Here is a 27,219-nt window from a genome sequence, read left to right as displayed (position 1 = left end):
ATTATGTCATTGTCCATATAGCAATAGAGAGAGTAAAAAACAGTAATAGATTCTTAAAAAGCTGTCATGGCTGGAAGTGAAATTAGGCTACTCTTGAATAGCTTCATCTATAGCCCGAAGGGCTTTGGTCTGGAAAACTGTCAAATATGAAATCAGATTTTAGATCATGGAATCCTAGCTAGCTCCTCGGGGCAGCTTCAGCCATTAAACTCTCCCATCGACCATTTCATCTGCAGGATTTGCTTTGAGATTATAAGGAATGTGGAGGCAAATGAGTTTTTTCTTATCAAACATTCCATTTTGATGCTCCATAGCAGACGTCTTTTGGCAAATAAATAGAAGACAGCAGGGTAGACTGTCAAAAATTCTTGCTTAAGTGCCTCAGGAGGCACATTTTTTATTTCTCAAGCATAACTTTGGTGGCTAGAGTTTCCTATTTTGGAGGTGTCAGTGTTGAGCAGGCAAAGCTGCTAGTTATTGATTGCCATTGAAGTCATTTTACAAAGGCAGTAAGGCCCAAGGATTGCTCTTTGGACAGAGCTATAACTGCTATAGCTTCTCTTTCTAAGAGCCTGTTATAAGTTAAAATAGTTTTGACAGTATCTTTAAGTGCACATCTTTGTCTCCAAACATAATTAGTATTGAAAAATGAAACCCTCATAGTTAAGGCTTTGTGGCTTAGACAGCAGCTCCATCTGGTGCTTGCTAAAGCTGTTTGCTTGGTTCATCTCTAGGTTTATAACAGCATGAATACAGATGTACACAGAACTTATAAAAGAATGTCAAATCCAAGGTCTCAGTTTTATTGATGGGTTTCTACTGCACACAGCACTGACATAAGCTAATTGTGTTCCCGGTGAATCTTATTTGTCTGTCCTGTTGGTAACGTGATAGCTGCTTATCAGTTCAACAGCATCTCTTGACTGAATTAATTTACTTGCACTCAAAGTGGAGAATTATTTTTACTATTTATCTACCAGTCTTGGAAAAAGAAAATATACTGTACTACTTATAAAGAAAAAATTTAATCCCTCTCTTGTCATCGGTGGGTTTAACTTGGTTAACAAGATATTAGGCCAGGACACGGTATTCTTTGTCGTCAGTACCACATAGACAGGAATTTTTTTTTTTTTTAAAGATTCTTGGTGACTGACAGGAACTTCCTCAAACTGCTAATAGAAGTTACTTCAGAATAATAGGATTATGCATGATTTCATTTTCTTTATGCTTTTCTGAGTTTTCACAGTGAGCGTACATAAGAAAAGAAAAAATATCTTATATAACAACAAAAAAAGTAATTTAAAAACAAAACATACTGTAGGTAGCTATAGCCTTGAGTTGCTGATCTCAGTCTTTCTCATTCACTTGTGTGGCCTATTCTGGGCTTCAGTTTCCCTTGTCCATAAAACAGAAGAATTGAACTAGGGGCCTGCTCAGTTTTAACATTCTAAGGTTGGTAATTATCTACTGCTTTTTTTTCTGTCTTTTCAGCCTCTCCCACTCCCCTGTGTCTTTTTCTAGTATTTGTAGTCAGCATGATCTAGTTTCTGCCATCTTAAAATAAGGAAATCCTTTCTGGACCCCCTCCTCCATACTCCCATCTCTTTCTTTCTTCCACCTCCCACTTAAACTTTTCCAAAAAGTTATCTAAAATTACTCTCTCTCTTCCCTCTTCAACTCACTGCAGTCTGCTTTCCATCCCCACCACCGCACCAAAATACTCTGTGCTGAGATCACCAGTGAGCTCACATTGCCAAGTCCAGTGGGCACATTTAAGTCCTCATTCTCTGTTACCTCTCAGCAGCATTTGAAGTAGCTGTCTTCTGCTCCCCCCCCCAGCCCCTCCCCCTTACAATGAAATCTCATCTGGCTTCTATATCATTCACACTTACGGCTGTTATTTTTGAATTTTCTTTAGGGGTTATCCTCTTCTCCCAGGTTCACCCACCAAGGCTACCTCCCTAGCTCACTCTAATTTCTTTTTGGCCTAGAGATTCCTATACTAGTAGTTCCCAAACAGACAAGAACAGCAGAATTCCCTTCTGTGTTCCAAACTTCTAAATTCAGCTACTTGCTGTATAGTATGCAGGCTAACAAAATATGGACTCATAATCTTCCCTCCAAAAGTTACACGTCCTCCAATATTGTCTGTCTCAATAAATGGCCCCACAAATCATTTGAATACATAAACCCAAAACCTCAAGATCCAAAATCCAATGTTTCATGCATATACCTTTATCTGCCTTCCCTGAAGCTACATCCTAATCCAGATCCTTATCATATCTTATTTTGTCCACAACAGCCCTTTAAACAGTCTCCTGGCATCCTGTACTGTTCTCCCCCCAGTGCATTCTCTATAGAGCAACCAGAACTGCCTTTTATTTTTTAAGTCAAATTTATTGAGGTTTGATTTATATACAGTAAAACACCTTTTTTTTAACTGTACAATTCTGTGAGTCTTGACAAATGCATGCAGGCATATAACCACCACCACCACACAACATTTGGATTGTTTCCAGTTTTTGCCTATCAACCTTTGTGTACAGTGTTTAGTATAAACACGATTTTTCATACCTAGGAATGTGATCGCTGGGTTACATGGAAAGTTTATGATTAACTTCATAAGAAACTGCCAAACTGTTTTCTAAAGTGGCTGAACCATTAGCATTCCCACCAGCACGATGTGGTAATCTCATTTGCTCCACATCCTCCCTAGCCCCAGTTTTTGGTTTTGTTTTAATTTATTTTAATCATTCTGATAGATGTATGGTGGTACTCATTGTAGTTTTAATTTGTATTTCCGTATGACTAATGATATTCCGGTGTTTATATACAATCCATTTACCTTTGGTGGAATATCTGCTCAAATCTTTTGCCTATTTATTTTTATCAGATTTGTTTTGTTGAATTTTGGAAGTTTTTTTTATATTCTGGACACAAAGTTCTTTGTCAGATATGTATTTTGCAAAATATTTCTCATCTGTGGCTTGTCTTTTCATTCTCTTATCAGTACCTTTGTCAGAACAAAGGTTTTGTTTTTTTTTTAATATATCAGTATAGTTTATTTCTTTTCTAAGAGGGAAGAAAAATACAGGAGGAAAAAAGTCAATAGCTGTGAATTGAATTTTTTTTTAAACATCTTTATTGGAGTATAATTGCTTTACAATGGTGTGTTAGTTTCTGCTTTATAACAAAGTGAATCAGTTATACATATACAAGAACAAAGGTTTTTAATTTTGATGAAGACCAAGTTATCTGTTTTTTCTTTTATGGATCATGCTTTTGGTGTTGTATCTAAGAACTCTCCCTATCCCAGGACTGCAAAGATTTTCTTCTATGTTTTCTTCCAAAAGTTTTGTAGCTTTACATTTTGTACTTAGATCTGTGATCCCTTTTGAGTTCATTTTTGTGTATGGGGTGTGATGTATGGATCAAGGTTCATTTTTTTGCCTATGGATATTTAGTTTTTCTAGCACATTTGTTGAAGAGTATCCTTTTCACTTTTATCAAAAATCAGTTAACTATATTTGTGTGGCTCTATTTCTGGTCTCTATTCTGTTCTATGTCTATTCTGATCTATATCTGGGGTCAACAACCTTTTTCTTTAAAGAACCAAATCATAAATATTTTAGGTTTTGCAGGCAAAAAAGCAAAAACCAAGATATTATATATAGGTACTTGTATAACAAGAAAGAAAATAAATTTCCATGAATTTTTTTGACAAAACTCAAAATATAAAAATTGAGTATAGTTTTTTGTAACACAGCTCTACTTAATAAGAAGAATGGAATTCTTTTTTGGGAGAGGGATAGTTTGTGCTAAGATCACCAATGATTAATTTTGCTTAATTCGGGTTCAAAGTTAGTGCTTCCTGTCATCAAAATCGATTACAAATGTTCATCTATTGATGCATATCTGTAATGAAATTTCACATATTTTTATCTTTGAAAATGTCTTTTCGGGACTTCACTGGTGGCTCAGTGGTTAAGAATCCACCTGCCAATGCAGGGGGCATGGGTTCGATCCCTGGTCCAGGAAGATCCCACATGCCACGGAGCAACTAAGCCCGCGAGCCACAACTACTGAGCCCGTGTACCACAACTACTGAAGCCCACACGCATAGAACCCGTGCTCCGCAACGAGAGAAGCCACTGCAATGAGAAGCCTGTGTGCCGCAACGAAGAGTAGCCCCCGCTCGCCAAAACTAGAGAAAGCCCGCGCACAGCAATGAAGACCCAACGCAGCCAAAAAAAAAAAAATTTATTAAAAAAAAGAAAATGTCTTTTCACACATGTGATTCATGTAGCAGTGGAAACGCTGCAATTTGTAGAGTGCTGAAAAGCACTGCAAAGTGATGAGAGTGCCACATAGTTTGTCATAACTACTCAGCTCTCCATTGTAGCACAAAAGCCACCAGAGACAATATGCAAACAAATGAGCCTGGCTGTGTTCCAATAAATCTTTATTTATGGGCACTGCAATCTGAGTTTCATATAATTTTCACTTGTCACAAAATATTAAAAAAAATTTTTTTTCAACCATTTAAAAAACATCTTTAGCTTAGGGACATACGAAAACAGGCAACAGGCTAGATTTGACCTATGGGTTGTAGTTTGCGTATCCCATTTCCCCCATCTATGTTTCTATCCTTTTGCCAATACCACATTATCAGGATTACTGTAGCTAAAAAGTCTTGAAATCAGGTAATATGAGTCCTCCAACTTTTTTCTTTTTTGAAATTGTTTCTGGCTATTTTAGTTTCTTTGCCTTTCCATATACATTTTAGAATCAGCTTGTTGATTTCTACAGAAAATCCTACTCGGATTTTGGTTAGAATTACATTTAATCTGCAGAGCAGCTTGGGGAGAATTGACATCTTAACAACATTGAGAGAACTTGATATATTGCTCTATTTAGGTCTTTGATATCTTCAGTCTTTTATAGTTTTCCACATATAGATTTTAGATTTTGCACGTTTTGTTAGACTTATACCTAAGTATTTCATGTTTTTTGGTCAGAGCTGTCTTTTTTAAATGCCGATTATATCATCACCTGTTTAAAACCCTTTGGTGGGTTCCCGCTGTTCTTAGGATGAACACCATAATCTTTAAAAGCTTATAAAAGGCCCCACATGCTCTGGACCCTACTCTCTTTTTCAGCTTAATTTTATGCCATTCTTTCCCTTGCTCAAAATGTTTCAGTCTCAGACTAGCAGGAAATGGTTTTATCAACTAAGGGATATAGCTTTTAGAATATCTGAAAGAGTAAATAAATATTTTCAAACAGACACTTGAAAAATATATTTTTACTTTATTGAAAAAAGCCATTCAGTGGTCTCCAGCAGAGAGTGAACTTAGATTTTGGCCGAGTCATTGGGCTCTCTGTGTGGAATTCTTTGATCTTTGTCTGCACTTCTTCTTCCACTGAGGCAAAGTGCTCTATGAGTGTTGTTTACAAGGGGCATAGCTCTGTATATGTTAACTAAAGAAAATGTTCTTTCCTTCCTTATAAATGTGCTGAAACTTGGCTAAAGGCTGCGTTTCTGACCAAACCAAGGATCCTGTCACTGTCATTGTACATGAATGAAGTTAAACTTTTCAGCTATTAAAATAGTTCTTACATGTACATGCCTACTGCCAGCTTTATGATAATATCCGAACTGGAAATGTAAGACTGTAGTGGTGCTCTGTGGGAAGGTCTATAGCTATGTGCCTAAGAGAGAGACGAGAGAGAGAGAGAGAGAGAGCCATGAGATTATTTTTTAAAGATAAGCCTCAAAACCAGCACATTTAATCAACCAGTGTTTATCCAGCTCCTTATGCTAGACATATAGAGATGAATAAGATATAGCCTAGGCTTAAAGAAGCTCAAAAACTAGTGAGAAAACAGACAATTAAAAATGAAAGTGCTTATTCATGGAGGTTTGTCCAAGTGGCTTCGATGGTACCCAGGAGAAATGAGTGGCCCAGCGGTATTTAGAGTATGATAAGACTAGTTGATTTTTAAGACATAAGGCTAGAAGGGAGGCAAGGACTATATCATGCAAACCTAAGGGGATTGTATTCCATCCTGTAACTCAGAGGTTCCATTACCTCAATGCACATAGAATTACCTGGAGAACTTATTTAAAAATCAGATTCCTGGACTCTTCCCTTAGAGATTGACTTGGGTGTTTCCCCAGGTGGTTCTTACGTGTATAGCAACCCCTATCTGACATTTGGGAGCCAGTGCGTTAGGTAATATTGAACCACAGAATAGTTAAGCTAGGTAATAAGATGATCATGTTAGCATTTTAGAAAGAAAAATCTAATAGTAGTACAGAACAGTGGAGTCAACCTGAGAATTCATTAAAATGCAAATTATGATCCAGTAGGTCTGGGATTGGACCTAAGATACTACATTTCTTTTTTTTCTTTTTTCTTTTTTAAAAATTTTTATTGGAGTATAGTTGATTTACAATGTTGTGTTAGTTTCAGGTGTACAGCAAAATGATTCAGTTATACATATACATATGTTCATTCTTTTTCAGATTCTTTAAGGATCTTGAGGATAAACTGCAAGTCTAAGATACTACATTTCTAACAAGCTTCAAGATGAGGCTGATACTGCTTGTCTGAGGACCATAATTTGAGTAGCAAGGGTAGAGAGGTTGGATTGGAAAGGGGTGACACTACAGGCATGGAGATCAGTTAACAACCTATTGCAGGAATCTAGGCAAAAAATGGTGGGCATCTGAACTACTGGCAGTGTCTGGTAAGGGAAAGGAGTTCCAGTGAAATGTAGTAGATAAAATTGGCAAGACTAGGGACTTCCCTGGTGGTCCAGTGGGTAAGACTCTGTGCTTCCAATGCAGGGGGCCCAGGTTCGATCCCTGGTCGGGGAACTAGATGCCGCAACTAAGAAGTCTGCACGCCGCAACTAAAAAATGAGCCCACATGCCGCAACGAAGACCTGGCGCGGCCAAAATCAATAAATAAATAAATATTTTTTAAAAATAAAAAAAATTGGCAAGACTAATTTACAAAAGGATTTAGGATGTGGAGTTAGAAGTGAGGGGAGGGGTGTCAAGAATGGTCTGAAGGTTGAAGCTTAGCTATCTAGGTGGATGATAGTGACAGTAACTGAACTAGGATAAAGACAGAGGAAGAAGGTGGCCTGGAGGGTAGAGGAGGGCTGGTTAGAGTACAAAAGTTCCTTAGAGTTGAGAAAAGAGGTGGCCAGAAGATTAGTCCTGAATGCATTGTGTTTGAGGAGTCTATGAGATATCCAAATATAAAGGGTGGGCAGAAGAAGAGGGTTCCACAATGGACCAAGAAGTTTCAGGTTGGAGGATAACAGAAAGAACGGTTTCAAAGACATTTCTGGGAGGGGAAGCTCACAGTATCATTGTCACAGAGACATCAAGTGAAATGTTATACTTGGTTCAATGAGAGTGCATAAAATTATGGTTAAAAAACTAACATTCCAAAACCGCTGATTAGCTAAAGAGAGTTCATAAAGTGCCCAAATTAGTTTATCTCTCAATCTTTTAATTTAAGGAAAAGTTGGAGCCAATATTTTCAAATCATTCATCATGATAAGCCTCATAGTACCTTTTCCATTCAGATTTTCTTCTTCTCTCCCCCTTCCCCCAACAGATTGATCACACTTACAAGAGCTGCTATGAAACATAGGGGAGGTGAAAACTAACAGATGAAAGTTTTGCCATGCACTGAAAGGAAAGCGTTGTCTGTGAAGTTCTATTTTTAAAAATGTCTGCTTGTAATACCTTTACTGAACACGTTTGGAAACCTGGTGAATGCAAGAACTGCTTTAAACCTAAAAGCTTACATCAGCTCCCCCCAGACCCTGAGAAGGCACCCATCACCCATGGCAATAAAACTAATGCCAATCACAGTAACAACCACCGAATCAGGAACACCGGAAATTTCCGGCCTCCTGTGGCTAAAAAACCCACTATAGCTGTGAAGCCCACTATGATGGTGGCAGATGGGCAAAGTATGTGTAGTGAGCTTAGTATCCAAGAACACTGTGAGAACAAACCTGTCATCATAGGATGGAACCGTAACAGGATGGCCTTGAATCAGAAACCACTTAATAATAATAATGAAGATGATGCTGAAGGATTAAGCCATGTTCCTAAGCCTTATGGGAATAATGATAGTGCAAAGAAGGTATCAAATAACAATAGTGGACTAACTGAGGTGTTAAAGGAGATAGCAGGCTTGGATACCACCCCTCAAATAAAAGGAAATGAAACAAACTCCAGAGAAACATTCTTAGGAAGAATAAATGATTGCTATAAACGATCACTGGAAAGAAAGCTTCCACCAAGTTGCATGATGGGCGGAATAAAGGATACTCAGGGCAAGCATGTTATTCTGAGTGGGAGCACAGAAGTGATCAGTAATGAAGGGGGTCGATTCTGTTACCCAGAGTTTTCTAGTGGCGAAGAGAGTGAGGAAGATGTGCTTTTGAGTAACATGGAGGAGGAGCATGAGAGTTGGGATGAGAGTGATGAAGAACTGCTGGCCATGGAGATTCGCATGAGAGGGCAACCTCGCTTTGCCAACTTCAGGGCAAACACTTTGTCTCCTGTTCGATTCTTTGTGGACAAAAAATGGAATACTGTCCCCCTGCGAAATAAATCTCTGCAAAGAATCTGTGCTGTAGACTATGATGACAGTTATGATGAAATCCTGAATGGTTATGAAGAGAATTCTGTGGTCTCCTATGGACCAGGAAGCATTCAGAGCATGGTGTCATCTGACTCCACATCCCCAGATTCCTCTTTAACAGAAGAATCACGTTCTGAGACAGCCAGTAGTTTATCCCAGAAGATTTGTAATGTGGGAATAGCTCCTGGTAACCCGGGAGATTCTAAGGACATGAAGGAAAGTGAGCCCAATTATGAAAGCCTCTCTGGTAATAATCAGGAGAAGGACTCATCACAAGCATCCAAAAGCTCAATAAAAGTTCCAGAGACGCACAAAGCAGTCCTTGCTCTCCGATTAGAAGAGAAGGATGGCAAGATTGCCGTACAAACTGAGAAGCAAGAAAGTAAAGCCCCTACAGATATTACTGGGCAATCAGTAACAATAAACCTCGTTCCTGTAGAAGAGCAAGCAAAGCCCTACCGAGTTGTGAATCTGGAACAGCCTTTGTGCAAGCCATATACTGTCGTGGATGTGTCAGCAGCCATGGCCAGTGAGCACCTCGAGGGCCCTATTAACAGTCCCAAGACGAAAAGCTCATCTTCTACTCCAAACTCTCCAGTGACATCACCCGCACTGACATCAGGACAAATAAGTGCCCATTTCCAAAAATCCAGTGCAATCCGCTACCAGGAAGTATGGACTTCCAGTACCAGTCCACGACAAAAGATACCTAAGGTGGAATTAGTTAGCGGTGGGACTGGACCAAATGTCCCTCCAAGGAAAAACTGTCACAAGTCAGCACCTACTTCACCCACAGCTACAAACGTTTCCTCCAAAACCATCCCTGTTAAGTCACCTAATTTGTCTGAAATAAAATTTAATAGTTATAACAATGCCGGTATGCCACCTTTTCCAATTATCATTCATGATGAGCCAGCTTATGCTCGGAGTTCCAAAAATGCTATCAAAGTTCCCATTGTAATCAATCCAAATGCATATGACAATCTAGCCATTTACAAAAGTTTTCTCGGAACAAGTGGAGAACTTTCAGTGAAGGAAAAAACCACAAGTGTAATAAGCCATACTTACGAAGAAATAGAAACTGAAAGCAAAGTGTCTGATAACACCACTAGCAAACCCACTGAATGTCCCCAAGCTAAAGGGTTTTTAAACAGCACAGAGCGTAAGAGGGGTTCAGTGGCTCAGAAGGTTCAGGAGTTTAACAGCTGTCTTAACAGAGGTCAGTCCTCACCACAGAGGAGCTACAGTTCCAGCCACAGCTCCCCAACAAAGCTCCAGAGAACCACTCAAGAACCTGTGGCCCAAACAGAAAGCACTCAGGAGTCTCAGGTAGTGAGCAGCGGCAGCACCAGGGAGAAGGCGAGCACTGTGCTTTCTCAGATTGTGGCTTCTATCCAGCCGCCACAGTCTCCTCCAGAAATGCCCCAGTCTGGCCCAAAAGCTTGCAGTGTGGAAGAGCTGTATGCCATTCCTCCCGATGCCAGTGCTGCTAAGAGTACACCTAAGAGTACACCAGTCCGGCCCAAGTCTCTCTTCACATCCCAGCCCGGTGGTGAGGCTGAAGCACCTCAGACCACAGAAAGTCCTACCACCAAAGTACAGAAAGATCCACTCACAAAGCCAGCCACCACCCCGCCCTCCAAATTAGTGACTAACCCCCAAAGTGAGCCGCCACCCCCCTTCCCCCCACCACGCTCAACTTCCTCCCCTTACCATGCAAGTAACCTTTTGCAGAGGCATTTCACCAACTGGACCAAGCCAACTAGCCCTACCAGGTCAACGGAAGCTGAATCAGTTTTGCACTCTGAAGGCAGCAGGCGGGCAGCTGATGCAAAACCTAAACGCTGGATATCATTTAAAAGTTTCTTCCGCCGTCGGAAAACAGATGAAGAGGACGACAAAGAGAAAGACCGAGAGAAAGGGAAACTGGTGGGCCTGGATGGCACAGTCATCCACATGCTGCCCCCTCCTCCAGTTCAGCGCCATCACTGGTTCACAGAGGCAAAAGGAGAGTCCAGCGAGAAGCCAGCCATCGTCTTCATGTACAGGTGTGACCCTGCCCAAGGCCAGCTCAGTGTGGATCAGGGCAAAGCCAGGGCAGAGCAGTCAGCAGTCACAGAGAAGGGCAGAGCAGAGGATGGGTTACTACAGGACTCAGAGAAGAAGAAAAGGAGTCATTCTTCTCCATCACAGGTTCCTAAGAAAATTCTCAGGTATGTAAAATATCCTGGCAGAATGTGGGAATTTTTTTAAACCCATTTTCAGTTGCTAAGTTTTTTGCATCTTTAAGATTGTTTGAGAGCCATTTTTGTTTGTAAGTAGCACTCAGCGACCATCATCTATCTTTTCAACTGCATTTCAAGATTAGAATATTATTAAAGTGATCTTATTGCACTGAACAAGGCTTATGGCCTTGGATCTTTAGCTAAAGTAGCCTGCTGCATTCTGGTAAATGCAGAGGGGCTTTAACAGAAAAGCAAATCCATAATACTTTAAGAGCAATAAATAATTTGTTGCTTTGAACTGCTATGATAGTGTAAGGAAGAAATAGGATCAAATGAATAAATGGTGATACTATTCTTTCCTTTACTATAAATGAAATCAAACTCTTAAGCCTTTTTTTTTTTTTTTTTGGCTTTCACCAAGGTGTTATCTCTATCTGCATTATTTTTTTAAGGGAATATTTGTTTTTTTATTTCTGTCTCTTTCTGTCCTTATTTCATGTGTTGTGGAAAGGTGGGGGAAAGGGCAAGCAGTTTATAGTTTTTTAACATGTAGGTGAAATAAGAGAAGTTGGTTACTGAGATTGAGACCCAGTGATATAATTCTCAATCCAACTAGGCAAATTGTACACCCACACCAGTTCTCTAAGCATCAGTTTTCTTTAATACTTGAATAACTGTTTATTGATCACCTACCCTGTATAAGGCACATCCCAAATATTTATCTCAAATCCTTGTAACAGCCCTACAAACTGAAAATTAGAGAAATTAGAATTGGCCAGATTCACACAGTTAGTAATTGTCAGAGGGAGAATTCAAACCTTGATCTGTCTCACTGTAAAGCTGGTATTCTTCCTATAATGTTGCATTGTTAATGAACATAAAATCAAACAAAATTTTTATATTTTCACTTGTAATCATTCACGTAAACATTTATGTTTAGGAAGCCTAAGTTTTTTCTCTCTCATTTGTATTTTAATCAAAATTAATGTACTGCCAATAAAAACAAGGAACTGTTATCCAAGTTTGTATTAGCAAATGGGATGATTTCCTTATATCCTCTGTCCTTTCTGTTCTTAGCAAAGATATGCCCTGAGTATTCCATTCATCTGATTCTGAGTCTTCCTCCCTCTTGATTTACAGTGAGCCTTCTCTACCAGGCCTGGCTTCCTCCCAGCAAAGACAGAAAACTCTGATTCAGAGCAGATTCTCTCACCAGCTTTTCTTTAGAAAAGTGTAAATAAAAATGAACACTTAATGCCTTCACTTTTTTACCAAAATGCCAGGAAGTTTTATATATATTCTTTACTAAAATAAGCTTTTTACATACCCCCAACTAGTCAAAATGCTAACAAGTTCCTATTTTCCTTAAATCCATGTAATAACAAAGCAAGTAGAATAGTGGGATATATTTCTGAAGTAGAATAGTGGGGTATATTTCTGGGTAGAATAAGCTTGTCATTGGTAGTTGAAAGTAGTAGTAATAAAACACATGTATTGCAGGTTGCTGTTTTATTTAGAAAAGAAGCAATTTAAACAGCACACGGTTGGAGTTACCTATGACGGAATGGCAGATAGTTCTTGCAGATCAATAAATGGCTTTACTCCTCATTAAGTATGGCTGTGGTGTATTTATCTGCATCCTGGAAGGCAGAGTCAAGGAATAATTCGGCTTCTCTTCCGTGGAATGAGATTTCTCTACTTCGGCTGCGTGCCACTGTATATAGGCTTGAGGATAGCCTGGGTCCTTGGTATGGCAGACCTCTTACTATGCAGCTTATATTTGCACAGATTTGCTTGTATATGGGCCAATCGTATCTTCCAAAATTTATTAGTTCTTTATAGGTAACATCCATGTATCCAAATGGTGCGGCACATTTGCCCCATTGGTTGTCAAATTTAACCATACATCACAATATCTGGAGGGCTATTAAAACACAAATTGCTGGGCCCCACCCCCAGAGTTTTTGATTCAATAGGTCTGAGTTGGGTCCTTTCTAACAAGTTCCCAGGTGATGGTGCTGTTGCTAGTCCTGGGGCCACACTTTGAGAACCACTGGTCTTCCCACCATTCTTAAAATACGTACTGTAGTCTAAGTAAAGCAAATTTGAGGTATTAAGCTTTTTGTAGAGGCACATTGGAATTTTCACATTTCATAAGGTCCCAGACTAAGTAGAAAAAGAGGTATTAGCATTAAATAGGTTTTTTTTTTAACTTTTTAGATAGTTTAAAACTTGAATACTCATGTTGAAGAATATGCACCATTTGCTTTTCCAACAGTTACTTCATTTACTTGGATACACCATTAGTATTTACTTGAAGCATCTTTGAGAGGAAAAACATTACTGTCAAATGTCAACATTTGTGTTTCCGGCTTGATGGCAGTGTAATCATTAAATTACCATCCCACGGCTGGGAACACATTGCTGGAAGAAATGAAAATGCAAGTTTTTCTATAAGTAAATGAAGATTCCAAATCTAAACGGTATATAAGGAATGAAAAATACTCTACTGAAGGCCAAACTCTAGGCTCTGAAAGATGAGGGACTTTGTAGAGTCTTGCATTATGAAATGAGATTGTTACGAAGTTCATTTATTTGCCTGTTCAGGTGACATAAATTGAATATCTTATCTGTGCTGTGTATGTGCCATAGGGGTAAATAGGGGGAAAGATTACCATACTGCTGAAATAGTGGGCTTGGGTTTGACTTCAGCTTCAGCTACCTAACTGGTCCTTCAGTGTACAGTGGCTGTAATGATACCTATCACATAGAATTGATTTGAGGATATAATAAGAAAATATGTAAAAGACTTAGCACAGGGTCTGACACATAGTGGGTGCTTGAAAATGATACTAGCCCCTCTGCCCTCAATGTGATAAATGCTAAAACAACGTATGTTCAGAGTGGCACAGAAGCACAAAAAACAGAGCGATTAAATCAACTTAAAAGACATGAAATCAGCTTTTCAGAGATGAAATACAAACCAGATCTTAAAAGACAAATAAGATTTTGCCAGCTGGCTGAGGAAGACACTGTAGGCGAAAGGAACAATATATGCAGTCACAGATGATGACGACAAACAGAAGCAGGACAGGTGACTGGAAAAGGATAATGAATAGACCAGTGGTTCTTCAAACGTGGTCCATGCAAGGTCAAATAGTGACCATGTAAAAGTCACCATTTTCATAATAATACTAAGACATTATTTGTCTTTTTCACTGTGTTGACATTTGCACTGATGATGCAAAAACAATAATGGGTAAAACTACTTATACCTGCACAAATCAAAACCATGGCACCATATGGTACTAGTAGTTTTAAAAAACAAACACCAGTTTCACTTAAGAATGTCCTTGATGAAGTAGTAAATTTTATTAAATCTCAACCCTTTAATATATGTCTGTTTAAAAATTCTGTGTGATAAAATAAGAAGTACACAGGGAGTACTTACGCTGCACACCGAAGTATGGGTGTCTTAAGGAAAAACTCTTGTAAAATAGTTTGAGTTTCAAAATTTGAATTACAAAGCTGAACCAGCACCTTTTTCATGGACCAACTTGAAAGAACAAGGGGCACAGACCAGCTGTGGTTATACAGGCTTGGGTGTTTGGCAGATATTTTCTTAATGAACATAGTGAGCCTATTACTTCAAGGAAAACAACTGACAGTATTTGTTGTCAATGATAAAATTCATGCTTTCAAGCAAAAATAAGAATTTTTGCAAACTTGTATCTGCTACCGTGACAGCTTCCTAATACTTAAACATTTCTTCTGATGAGATTGGTGGTGGCATTAGCAAAAAAGATTTTTAAAATTATATAATGAAATGTGTCAACATTTGGAAGATCCACATAACTCAGTGAACCGGTTATTTCCAAATGACCCAATGCAGGATGTTACAGAATTATGCATGAGTAAAAGATCCATTGAAACTGCAAGTTAGAACAAGGGATTTAATGTAACTGAGTACAAAAAGTTCATTGGTATGGTTTCAGATTCCATATTGCAAGTAACTTTTAAGAAACTACCACTTGCCAAGTTCTGATATAGTACCAAAGAAGAATATCCACGATTATCTAGAAGACTATAAATACTACCTTTCCCACCTACATATCTGGATGAGACCAGATCTTTTTCATATACTTTAACCGAAGCAACATATCACAGCAGATCAAATGCAGAGGCACATATGAGCATTCAGCTGTCTTCTATTAAGCCAGATATTAAAGATATTTGAAAAAAATATTATTTTGGTTAATATTTAAAGTGTTTACTATTTTTTAATGAATTAATTATTTTTCAGTTTTAATTTCTAATATAATAAATGTCAATAGATATAATCCACATAAACAAGAGCCCTTACAGTTCTCAATAATTTTTAAGAGAAAAAAAAGTTTGAGAACTGCTGAGAAAGACTGAAGAGCCTTGCATGCTACGTTGAAATGTTTGGCCTTTATGTTGTAGATTTTGTAGCAGAAACAGTTTTTAAGGATGAAAGTAGTGTGATTTTCTTTTTTAAATAAAATCTCTACTGGCAGCAGTATTAAAAATGAACTGGAAGGGGAAAATATTGGTGACAGGGATACCAGTCAAATTTTGGCTCAACTATGTATCCATAGGCATCATTTCCATCCGGCTAGTCTGGATCAAGAGAAATTAATTTAGTGGTTAGTCTGGTCTGTGACCAGGTGGGAATTTCTCCATTATCGTTTTTAAAAGCACTAGTTTACCTACCATCTCTGCAACTCTTTGGTGTCCGTAGCATGGGGAATAATATTGCGTAGTGAGAAAAATGCAAGCACTGGAGTCAGACAGACAAAAATTTGAATTCTGATTGTACCACTGGTAGTTGTGTGACTTTTGACTTAACCTCTCTGAGCTGAAGTTTCCCAACGTGTACCACAGTAATGATAATACCTACCTTACAGAGATATTATGAGGACTAAATAGATATCTGTAAAGCATCTAGCACAGTACCTAGCAATAACAGTTGACCTCTTTACAAATTATGCTTAGGACATCAGAATTTAAGATAATCCTTGCTTAATGTTTCCCCCCTGCATTCTATTCTTAGAACAGCTAAGTGCTCTTTCTTAAATGTAAACCCAGTCATATCCCCAAACTGAAGAAGGCCCTATATATGTGACCTCTGTCTACCTGATGAATCTTACTTACCCTCTTGCTCATGTACCTCCGGTTATTCAGGCTTGCTTTCTTCCTGAGTGCCTTGTTTAAAATGTTGACTGTGGAAATGTTACCACCTTTTAATGGAGGACCACCTTGTAATCCCAAATCTATTTACTTCTCTCCATCTCTGCTTCTACCACTTTTAATGGAGACTATCTTAAAATAGTTCCTTTTATTTTCCTTAAAAAAATTTTTTTTAAATTTTTGGCCACACTGCACAGCTTGTGAGATCTTAGTTGCCTGACCAGGGATTGAACCTGGGCCCTCAGCAGTGAGAGCAAAGAGTCCTAACCACTGGACTGCCAGGGAATTCCCCTCTTTTTATTTTAAACTTTTTATGATAGAAAATTCTAAACATATACAAAAGTAGATAGATTCATAAAATGAACCACCACTTACCCCAAAACCACGCTTCAACAGCTATCAATTTATGGCCAATCTTGTTTCATCTATACCTCACCCCATTCCCCCCATTATTTTGAAGCAAATACCAGGCATCATTTCATTTGTAAAAATTTCAGTAGGTATCTCTAAAAGATAAGTGTTTTTTTTTTTCCCCTCATAACCATATGCCTAAAGGGTTCTTTAAACTTTAATGGCTAGCCCCTGGCTAACCATCATCTGGTATCAAGATTTTAAATATTACATACATTCTTTTGACTCCCAAATTTATATCTCCACTCCTGATCTCTTTCCCCCATGATTCACATACAACTATCCACTTGATATCTCCACTTGAACATCAACTGGACATCTCAGATGAAACGTGTTCAAAACATAACTCTTGATTTTTCCCTACAAATCTATTCAATCCCAAGCCTTCCCTTGATAAATGGTCCCACCATCCATCTAGTCACTCAGATTAGAAAACTAGGAGTCATCTTTGATTTTTCTCTTCCCTTCATCCCCTACACCCAAAATATCATAAAGTGTTTTCCTAATTGATCTCCCTGCCTAATCTCTTGCCCCTTCTAATCTAGTCTCTCTGGAACAGCCTTGTACTCTTTTTAAAATGCAGATCCCATTGTTTCAACACAGTGAAGGAAGTCCCTATACAATCTGACCTCTAACTACCGGTATAACCTGTCTCCTACACACCACCTTGCTCATAAACTTCTCACAATAGGAGTTTTCTTTCTGTTCTTCAAAAGTGCCAGGCCTAATCCCTTTTTATCAGCTATTCACTCTGTTTGGTATGCTTCTTTCAGATCTTTGCATGGCTGGCTCCTTGTCATTCAGCTCTCGATTTAAATGTCACTCCTTCAGAAGATTCTTCACTGGCTGCCCAATTATAAGAAACTCCCCCCACTCTCAGTCACTCCCCATCACGTCGCATCATCTTTTTTTATTTTAGATTTATTCACATGTTTATCACTTTTTTTTTTTTTAACTATTCCATCTTTATTTCATTCTTCCCTTCTGGATTCAATTTACTTCTTCCCAAAGTATATACCCTTTTAGTAGTCTTTTCAGTAAACTGGTGGTAAATTCTTGATTATTGACTAAAATCGTATTTATTTCATAATTGGTAGGCAATATCTATTGCCAATCACTTACATGTCCTTAAAAATTTAGCTCAAGGGACTATGACTCCATGTCTAACTAAGGGTTAAGACTCCATGCTTCCACTGCAGGGGGCACGGGTTCAATCCCTGGTCAGGAACTAAGATCCCGCATGCTGCACAGCACAGCCCATAAAAGAAAAACAAAAAAATTTTAGCTCAAAAATTTTCTTTCTGATCAATTAGAAAAACAGTCAATGACTAAGAAAATCACTGTAACTTGCCTGAAATAACTATAACACTCTCAACCAAAGTTAAGGATATCGTTTGCCCCCTGAATGGCCTCTTGACCTTTGACTAACCTTTCTAGCTCCACCAGCCCTGAACATCATGTTCCTAATTAGCAAAGACCCCTACCATGTATCCATCCTGGATACCATATAAGTCCAGTTTCTTTAGGACTCCCAGAACCATTTCAGGAATCCAGCTATGCCTTACACTGCTGGGATTCTGTCCAAACCTCAGTCAACTTCTGTTCTGGACACGCAGATTAGATTTGGCACACCTTTGCTCCCTTAGGAATGCTAGTCATCTGTATAAGCCTTCTTATACCCTTCCAAGACCATTTTGATCTTCTTAGAGTCCTTAGAACTCAGCTATATTCCTAAATAATCCAGGAGTCAATCCTCAGAGTCCCTCTAATCCACTCCAAGGTTCAGGGGTATAGACCAGGAATTGGCAAACTGTGACCTGTGGGCCAAATCTGACCTTTCACCTGTTTCTATAAATGAAGTTTTATCGGAAAACAGCCACTCATTTTTTTTTACATGTTATCTACAGCTGCTTTTGCACCATACCAACAGGGTTGAATAGTTGCAACAGACACCATATGGCCTGTAAAGCCTAAAATATTTACTGTCTGACCCTTCACAGAAAAGTTTGCTGACCCCTGGACTAAGTTATAATATCTGATTTGTCTGTAGTCATCAGGCATGCTAGTGGCCTATAGCCATTCTGGTCAAACACTAGTCAGGTTTGCTACTCACTAAAATAACCAGAGTCTGAGTCTCTTTATATACATGTGTGTATGCACACAGAGTATGGGAAAAGAAAGTCCAAATACTTCTTAGATTGTGGTACAATGTGATGTCCTTCTCTCTGGAAAGTTCAGCTAGAATTTTTTTTTAATGTTTATGCTCCAGTTATATATCTTTTTTTTTTTTTGGTAGGTACAATCTTTTTAAAAAAATTTTTTTAAGAACACTTTTTTTAATTGAAGTATAGTTGATTTACAATGTTGTATTAGTTTCAGGTGTGCTCCAGTTATATCTTAATTTGCATTATCTCTACTCTTTGCTAAGGCAACCTGTCAAAGTCATCTTTTTGGACCAAACTGGCCTTGAAGATCAAATTCCTATTTCTCATAAAGAAAAAAATTGGAGACAGAAGCTGAAAGTAGCAGCTCGTTCTCGTGATCATATGTTCTTTGCTCTAAAGAAACTTCTGGACTATCATCACATCTACATTTGCTGACATATTGTTCCTAAAGTTTAGATGAGTTCATAAAGTCCTTACTGTTGAATTTTTAAATAATCCTCTTTTAGAGAAAACTGATAAATATCTCACTTTATTGTAATCACAAAATGATGCAGAATGGTTATAGGGTGGTCTTCAGATAGCTTTATATTCCTTTCTCTTTGGGAAGGTGATTAAAAATCCAGAGAAGTAAACTGACTTGTTTAGAGTCTCATAATGTATTACGAAGTGAAGAATCAAACTGAGAATTCCCCTACTTATTGGGTCAGTTTTGTTTCCTTGTTCGCCTAATGAATCTGAAGTTAAATACCTGTATCTTATTATATAATTCATAATTTTCATTCACATTACCTCAGTTGTTCCAGTATCTCGGACAGTGCATTCTTCCTATTATAGGAAATTGAGAAACAGGCTCATCGACAGTCCCAGGGCCACTCTGCAAGTAGGTGTCAGAGCCAGACTCTGACTTTAGAGATGTTTGGCCTGTTAGTAATTTTTGTTGCACTCTTTTGGTGATTATTGAGTCTGTTGGTGTCTACCATGTCTTTTATAAAGGCAGCCTAAGTGCAAGAAGGCATGTCTGTGACCACTAAGGGCCACAGTGATGCGTACTGATTCATTGACCTGTCGAGCAGTCTTAAAGTACTCAACATTGGCACAGTTGTTCACTCTCTTCGAAGCACTTTATGTGAAATTCCTAGTTAATACATACTCCTGTAAATGTCGCTACACCCATTTTATAGATGAATAATGGGAGACATGGACAGAGTAGCATTGGTGGCAGAGCTGAGATTAAATTTGAGTTACTTATTTCTAGGCCTTTATTCAAACCTCTAGGCCACAGTTTCAGTCAGTGATTATTTAATATAACTGTAGAATATTGATTAGAGTCATCAGGTGATATTTAAAGGTTTAACCCAGGACAAGCAGTTTATCCTCATATGGTGCCTCTATAATGGTGATTTGTTATTAGCAGGGAGAAAGGCTTGCCTGAAAAGAGCAAAGTGATGATAGCAGTGCACACTGATCCGCTCCCCACACCAACTCCTAGTTATCATGGAGAGAAACAGTCTCAAGAATCAGCCGTTGGCCTTTCTGTGCTGCTGGCGCATGGAGAAGCTCCACTCTGCATCAGGGAAGATGTCCTGTTCCTCTGACTTCCTAGCTGGGGAGAGGAACCCCCCTTTGGATGCTCCATATTGGAACCTGTCCCTATTCCATTCTCCATCGTGATATAGGCAGAAATTTTGCTGGGAGGGATGTAGATACAGATCCTGGTGCTGTTTTCTAGTGCCTTGCTGCCCAGATCCCATCTGATTTGATTTATTCAACACCCATTTACTGAGTGCTTTCTGTGATCCTCAGTCCCTGCTGCCTTAGCTCGGGCTCCATAACAAAATACCACAGACAGGTGTCTTAAACAGCAGACATTTATTTTCTCACAGTTCGGGAGGCCAGAAGTCTAAGATTAAGTTTCCAGCTGATTTGGTTTCTGGTGAGGGCTCTCTTTCTGACTCGATGGCCACTTTCTCATTATGTCCTCACTTTCCTCCATAATATGTACAGAGAGAGAAACCATGCTCTCTGGTGCCTCTTCTTAAAAGGACACAAATCCTGTCTGACAGGGCCCCATCCTTACGACCTCATTTAATATTATTTCCTTAGAGGCCCCATCTCCAACTACAGCCACACTGGGGGTTAGGGTTTCCACATATGAATCTGGAGGGGACGCAAACAGTCTATAACATCTGCCATGGGTGTTCAGAGAAGGAAGAGTCCCCATGGACAGTCAGACATCATGGGTAATGTGAGATTTGAATAGTCTTTAATGACTGGCTGAGTTTGGAGTAGATGGACAGAAGAAGGGAGGCAACTCTAGGAAGGGAAAGTAGGTACAGCAGAAACGTAGAATATGGTGTGTCCAAGGGACAGGGAGTTGTTATGTAAATACATTGTCTGGAGCTGAAGGATTATGTCTCAGAAAGTCTGGAATAAAGATAAAAACATATATTGCAGCCTCATGGTGAAGGGCTTTGAAGTCCTGCAGGTACTCTGGACCTGTCCTCAACAGGTCACAAGGATCAATGGCTGATATAGAACAGAGGAACAGCAGAACAAAAGAGAGATTTTAAGAAGAGTCCCCTGGCGGCGTGGGTAGAAGGTACAGGTGCTGTGGTCTGTCTTGGAGCAGCTTTTTCAGTTATAGGGGCCTGCCTTTTGTGTTCACCTCTGTCCTCTGTTGATACAAAGAACTGAGATAGTACTGCATGTTGGAAGACTTACTGCTGGTGTCACAGATGCCATTTCCTATTTTCAGAGTGGTCTTCATCCAGCCAGGCCTTCTAATAAAAATCATAAATGTCATACTAGGCCATATCCTCATTTCCTAACATTTTGTAAGTTTGTATAATTGTATTCTAAGGATAAACCTCAGAAGGTAAGGATTGGTCCCAAAGCACTCCCTCCCTTTTTTAGTAGCCCATTATGAATCTCTTATCTGTGACTACTTAAATTATTTTATTTCCCCTGTTCAGCCATATTGCTTCTGAGCAGTGATGCTCCTTTACTTAAAATTTTCTTCCTCACTTCTTATACTTTACTCCTTTTATACTTAATTTCCCTCTTCTCTCTGCAGAGAGAGAGGCAGTAAAAAATAGTTTCTCAGATTGTGGCCCTAGGACCAACTGCATCAGAATCACCTGGGGTGTTTGTATAAATGCAGATTCCTGGGTCATACCACAGAGCTGTAGAATCAATCCCTGGAGGTGAGGGCTGCAAATCTGCATCTTTAACAAGGTAATTCTTAGACATGTTAAAGTCTGATAACAATTGGCATAATATATTAGAACATAGGCTTTGAAGTCACTCAGACCTGGATTTGAATCCTGCTTTCACCACTTATTAGCTGTGTCATCTGGGACAAGTTACTTGAGCTCTGCTTCTTAGTTTCCTCATCTATAAACTGAGAGAATAATGTATCTGTTTAGAACACAGACTAGAGCTGAAGTGCTGGGTTTGAATCTCAGCTCCACCAGGTATTAGCTGTGTTACCTGAGGCAAATAACTTAACCACTCTGGACTTAGTATTTCTTCATTTGTAAAACAGAGATAATAACCTTGTATGACTTAAAAGAATTAATGTTAAGTGTTAAACAGGAGGGGAGGGGAAGGGATTTTTATACCCCTAGGATATATTTGACAATGTCTGGAGACTATTTGATTGTCACAACTGGGGAAGCAGAGAGTAATTCCAACACCTATTTGAGGTAGAAGGTAAGAGATGTTAGTGTGATTCTACTACGCACAGGACAGCCCTCCACGACAATTATCTGGTCCAAAATGTCAATAGTGCCACTGTTGAGAGACATGGCTTAGAACAGGGACATAATAAGCACTGTGTAAGTTTTGGCTACTATTATCTTTTGCTATTATGGTAATAACAACCCTTACTCAGAGTATTATTGTTAGGAGATATATATTTAAGCACACAGTACCTAGCAGTCAGCAAATGTGGAGGTAGTGGTGGTGATTATTATTAGGAAGCCAAACATCTATAAACACAGTCTTTCTATACCAGAGCAGTTCCCATGTAAAGAAATCCTTTTGCAATGTAAACAATGACTTTGTTTAGAATTTTTCAAAAGAATGCATCTGTAATCATTAATACCCCACATTTCAATAATAGCTTTTTTCTTTTCAAAACACTTTTACTTCTTCATCTTCATAATCAGGCATTTATTCTTGAATCTTTACAATGCACCAGGCTTACCTAATGGTATCAGTGTGGTGGAAAGAACACGGATGTTAGAGTTGCATAGTATCGAATTCAGATCCTGACTCTGTCACCTAAGTACACACATAACCTTAGACAACTGATTTCACTTTTTTCAGTCTTGGTTTCCCTATCTGTAAAGTGAGAATAATCGCCTTTACCTCTTGAGGTGTTTTTGTGAGTTAAATAGAATAGTGTGCAGCTTGTGCAGTGTAGAGTAGGAATAGGTTCTGAGCAGTGTTGGTTCCTGTTCCCTCCCTATATCCATTCCTTCAGCGAGCCTGCCATGTTCTGGAGAGTTTAGCATACATAATCATCTCGCTTCCCCGACTCAAAGGGCAAACGGGCAGTTGAGGGAGATAAGAGGACATCGGGGAAAGGTGCAGTGACTCACTTCTCCAGAGCTTCTGGGCATGCGGGAAATGTCCAGGACCCGAAAATGACTGTTCCATATCGTCCTTAGGTTAGTCCTGTTAGAGAGGCGTGTTGATATTTTCTTCTCATACCTTGCCTTTCCAGGAAATAAACATCAGTATCTGACCCCATTCTTTAGAAGTGAGCTAAGGCCAAATGGTGACGCTGAGAATCTCCTTCCACACCTCTGTTATTGAGAAAAGCAACCCTATTTTTTTGCTCTTTTCCAAGATTAATTTATCTTTTCTGTTAATTTGTACAGATGCCATTCTGAATTTTTATTTCATAGGATTTTAAAACTGTAATTTTTCTTAGTATTGTGAAGGTGACAGTGATTTACAGTGACCTGTGTTTTTATCTACTTTGCTGTCTTGCAGTCTAGTGCCTTGAAGACACTTTTAATTTGCTAAAGAAAAAAAACACATTTGTTAAAGAAAAAAAAATTGAAACTGTGCAGTATCTGGAAATTAGAGTCTATTCAAGACCTTGCTCATGGCTGCCAGTCTTCCCCATCCCAAGACCTAGCCACTTCATTCACACCAGGAAGAGCTACCTTTGTCTGACCAGACTGTGTTAGACGTATTAGCAAGAACTCATCAGATCTCAGTTAAAGGTTAATCTCAGTCCAGGATAAGAAGTTTGAAGTTTTCAGTTAAAGACTACAGAAGGCTTAGTGGAAAATTGGAGACACTAAGATAGTGATCAATGGACACAACACTTTTCTACCTGAGAATGCCAGTAATTGGAAAGTGTAGCGAAATCAAGTAGATGACCTAGAAACTAAGATAGGATTAAGAAATGTCATATTGGTGGGAGGTCCTAGAGGTAGAGAGACAGAAGGAAATGGAGTTTTTCCCCCTTTTAGTAGATAAACAGTGTGGGATTCGATAACTTTGATCTTTCCTCCTCGTGTTGATTCACATCCCATTTCTGCAAAGGTTCATCATCCCCAGCAACTCCAGAAATAAGCAGCTTTGGAAACCAGTAATAAAACCATGAAATGCTGTTTCTGATTGCTTTGATCTGATCTTTAGGGGTAAAAGGAGGTTTTAAAAATCACGCATTTGCTTATTGGCTGACTTGGACAACTAAAGACAGATGCAGCTGCTGAAGAGAGCAGGCAAATGGGAATTTAGGATACCATTTGCCCCAAGAGGCAGATGGTCTCTATAGAAGCCTGATTTCATTTACTGTCCCTTCTGAAGCTGAATGAAGGTGGTTGAATTTGAAGAAAAAGTTGAACTGAAATCGTGGAAATACTTGGATACATAAAGACCTTTAATCCTTTCTAATGTGGCATTTGATTTGCCTTTTAAAAAAGTATATTCAGACATTAACAGAATTTCTACCAAAATCTGTCTTGAATGAATATGCCAGGGGGAAAAAAAAAAGGATTATTTCATTTGATGGTGTAATGATTAATCCTACCACCTGGGTAAGCCAAGTGAGCTTCCCGCAGGAGACTGCTTCTGCGGCTTTGAATTATGTATGAATATTGCACACTGTTGAGATATAAACTTACCAAGGGATTCATTTGTATTACAGACAAATCTGTAACAATGTTACCATTTCCTTTGAATACCTTAAGTTCATCCTCCATGTTCAGAAAATAAGATGTGTCTTTGTGGAGATTGCGACGTAATTTTTTTGTGTCAGGTCAGACATTACCAAATCTCAATTAAAAACTGGTCATTAATGAAAAGTTGGTCAAAGAGTTTGAGGTAAAAAGAAATGTGTGTTATCTCCCATTCTAAAAGCAGAACAAATGCTGAAGGTCCAGGAAAAGAGCAGGCAATGTCAGGGTTTGACCCAGCCTGATGATCAAGGACCTAGATGTCAATGCCGTAGTTATTACAGATATCCTACATTGCATTACAGAACTAGGGATTGTTTCAACATGAATTTAAATAGCAGGAATAGAAAAGCCATAACTTCCTCTCTGTGGGCCATGTATCAGTTAACACTTCTGTTTTATAATAATGAATATCAACTTGTACTTATCCTGAAAAAAATCGTTACCTTCATCATTATTTGCTACTTCAAGATGTGCTAAGATATATTGTATTAGAAATCCTAGTAGATTTCTTGTAATTTCATTTTAAATAATTTTTTTTTTAACCATCTATCTCATGGACAAAATGGGGGAACTTTTCATTTTCTCCATTATCTCCCTCCTGATGTTTTCATCTAGTTTGTACAGAAGATCAAAGTAATAGGGAAACAGAATCTGGGTTCTCTGATTCCTGTTTTGGTGTCTCCTCCATTACATCAAACATTTCCCAATGAAAAGTCAGTGGTGAACCACTTTGTTAGGAGATAAAGCCTGTATTTGGAAAGTGTCATATTACTATTTGGGAGGGTTTTCTGATTTTATATCTAAATATGAAACATTAAAAAGTCAATGGTCAAAAATTATATTCCCTTATAAAATTAATATGCCTAAGATAAATTAATTATAGGATTTTACTTCCTTTTTTCTTCCTGGACAATTTGTCTGTTTATACGTAGTGACTGAATCACCTTCTCTGATGCTGTTCTTGATTGATTCTTTTTCATTTTTTAGTCACAGCATGTTACCACATCTAAGCTTGAACTCTCAAAACCTCTTCCTTTCCCCTCTCTTTTACCATTTTAATCATACAAAGAGCTTTTCTTCCCTCAAGCATCAAGACATGACATATCATTGATGCATTTTTAAAAATTCTTCCTTTTAGACACTGCTGTCACTGTAAATGCAGGTTAAACATCTTAGTATCCATTTGCAAATTCATGTGATTTAACTTTCATCAGCTCTTTTGCATAGTTCTTTATAGTTGACAGTTGTTTTAACTGGTGATTTAATATACCAGTGCACTTATTTAAAATGTGCTTGTGAAAACTGACCTTTGTAGAGAATACAGGTTGTGCTGCCCTGGTCCTCAAAGAGTTAATAAAACTAGCTTTCACTTTGCTTAGTTTCCCAAAGGTAATTTGGCTCATTTCCCAGACCAAACCCCTCAGGTAAAGGTCAAGGTGCAGTGGGTTATATTAAGGTGCAGAATTCGAGCCTCTTATATCTCGCCCAACTTGTAGTCCTCCAGAACTCAGTGGGAGCTATGGTTCATCAGAGCTTCAGAACATGATTAACAGACTGAAGAAGGCCCTGTAGAATTTCCTTTAATGGGGAATTGTATGAGTGAGTACAGTGGGTGAGTCTTTAATATTTCTTGCTTTTTAGCATCCATATTTTGTGTTGAGAACCCCTTAAGAGTACAGAGCTATGTTTCATGTATGTGGGAACAGGCCCAGGGAATTCCTCACTGGTTAATAGCAGCAACTCTTTCTTGTAGTTTTTACAATAGGCTTAATATAAATAGCCCATTCCCTGGGAGGAAAACAGACACGTGAGGGTGGAGTCATGGTTTCTGAACCCGCCTTCACCAATCATTTTTGACAAATGGAAAAGAGAGCTTCCTTTTAGCAATAACGATGAGATTGGGGGAAGTAAGAGAAAAGGCAAGAGCAAGGCTGCAGAGATTAGGAGCCTAAAAACACCTTTTTAGAAACCTCTCAACTTGACTCGAGAATAAGAAGAGAGCGTCTGGAGGTTTAATGTTTTTCCTGTCAAAGGGGGATGATGTTTCTTAATCACTTTATATTTATTGCTTTGAAATTTAAAATGGCTTATACTAACTTTTGCCCAGCAAAGGTCATTTTCCCTCTCCTGAAGCATGTTGATAACTTCTCAGTGACACTAAGTGGCATCTGAGAGTGTCTCAGAAGTGTCACTTTGCTTTTCTTCGCTAACGCGTGGAAGTAGAGCCCCCTTGTTACCTTGAATTTATGATGTTCCATATTATGAGAAACTAGCTTTGTTTTGGGTTGATAACCTAAGGCAGCCCATTAAGAAGAGGCAGCATGCTTTA

The 27,219-nt window shown here is 38.7% G+C and overlaps 1 protein-coding gene and 1 non-coding gene across 14 annotated transcripts in view; both read left to right on the top strand.

Moving 5' to 3' along the window:
- PEAK1 (pseudopodium enriched atypical kinase 1) overlaps nt 1-27,219 on the top strand; it is a 303,507-nt gene that overhangs the window by 235,227 nt on the left and 41,061 nt on the right. For all 13 annotated transcript variants that reach the window (XM_036842113.1, XM_036842106.1, XM_036842110.1 and 10 more), the window contains one exon: nt 7,638-10,891. In XM_036842113.1, coding sequence (XP_036698008.1) covers nt 7,752-10,891 — 3,140 coding nt within the window. In that variant the 5' untranslated portion in view covers nt 7,638-7,751. The remainder of the gene's footprint in view (nt 1-7,637; nt 10,892-27,219) is intronic.
- On the top strand, nt 6,811-6,883 carry TRNAG-UCC. The gene has a single exon. It is a non-coding gene; the product is annotated as a tRNA-Gly (tRNA).

The sequence above is a fragment of the Balaenoptera musculus genome, chromosome 2, assembly GCF_009873245.2.
Source record: "Balaenoptera musculus isolate JJ_BM4_2016_0621 chromosome 2, mBalMus1.pri.v3, whole genome shotgun sequence".
Lineage (NCBI taxonomy): Eukaryota > Metazoa > Chordata > Mammalia > Artiodactyla > Balaenopteridae > Balaenoptera > Balaenoptera musculus.
The sequence above is the reverse complement of the archived record's forward strand: the minus strand, read 5'-3'. Positions and strand labels throughout refer to the sequence as shown.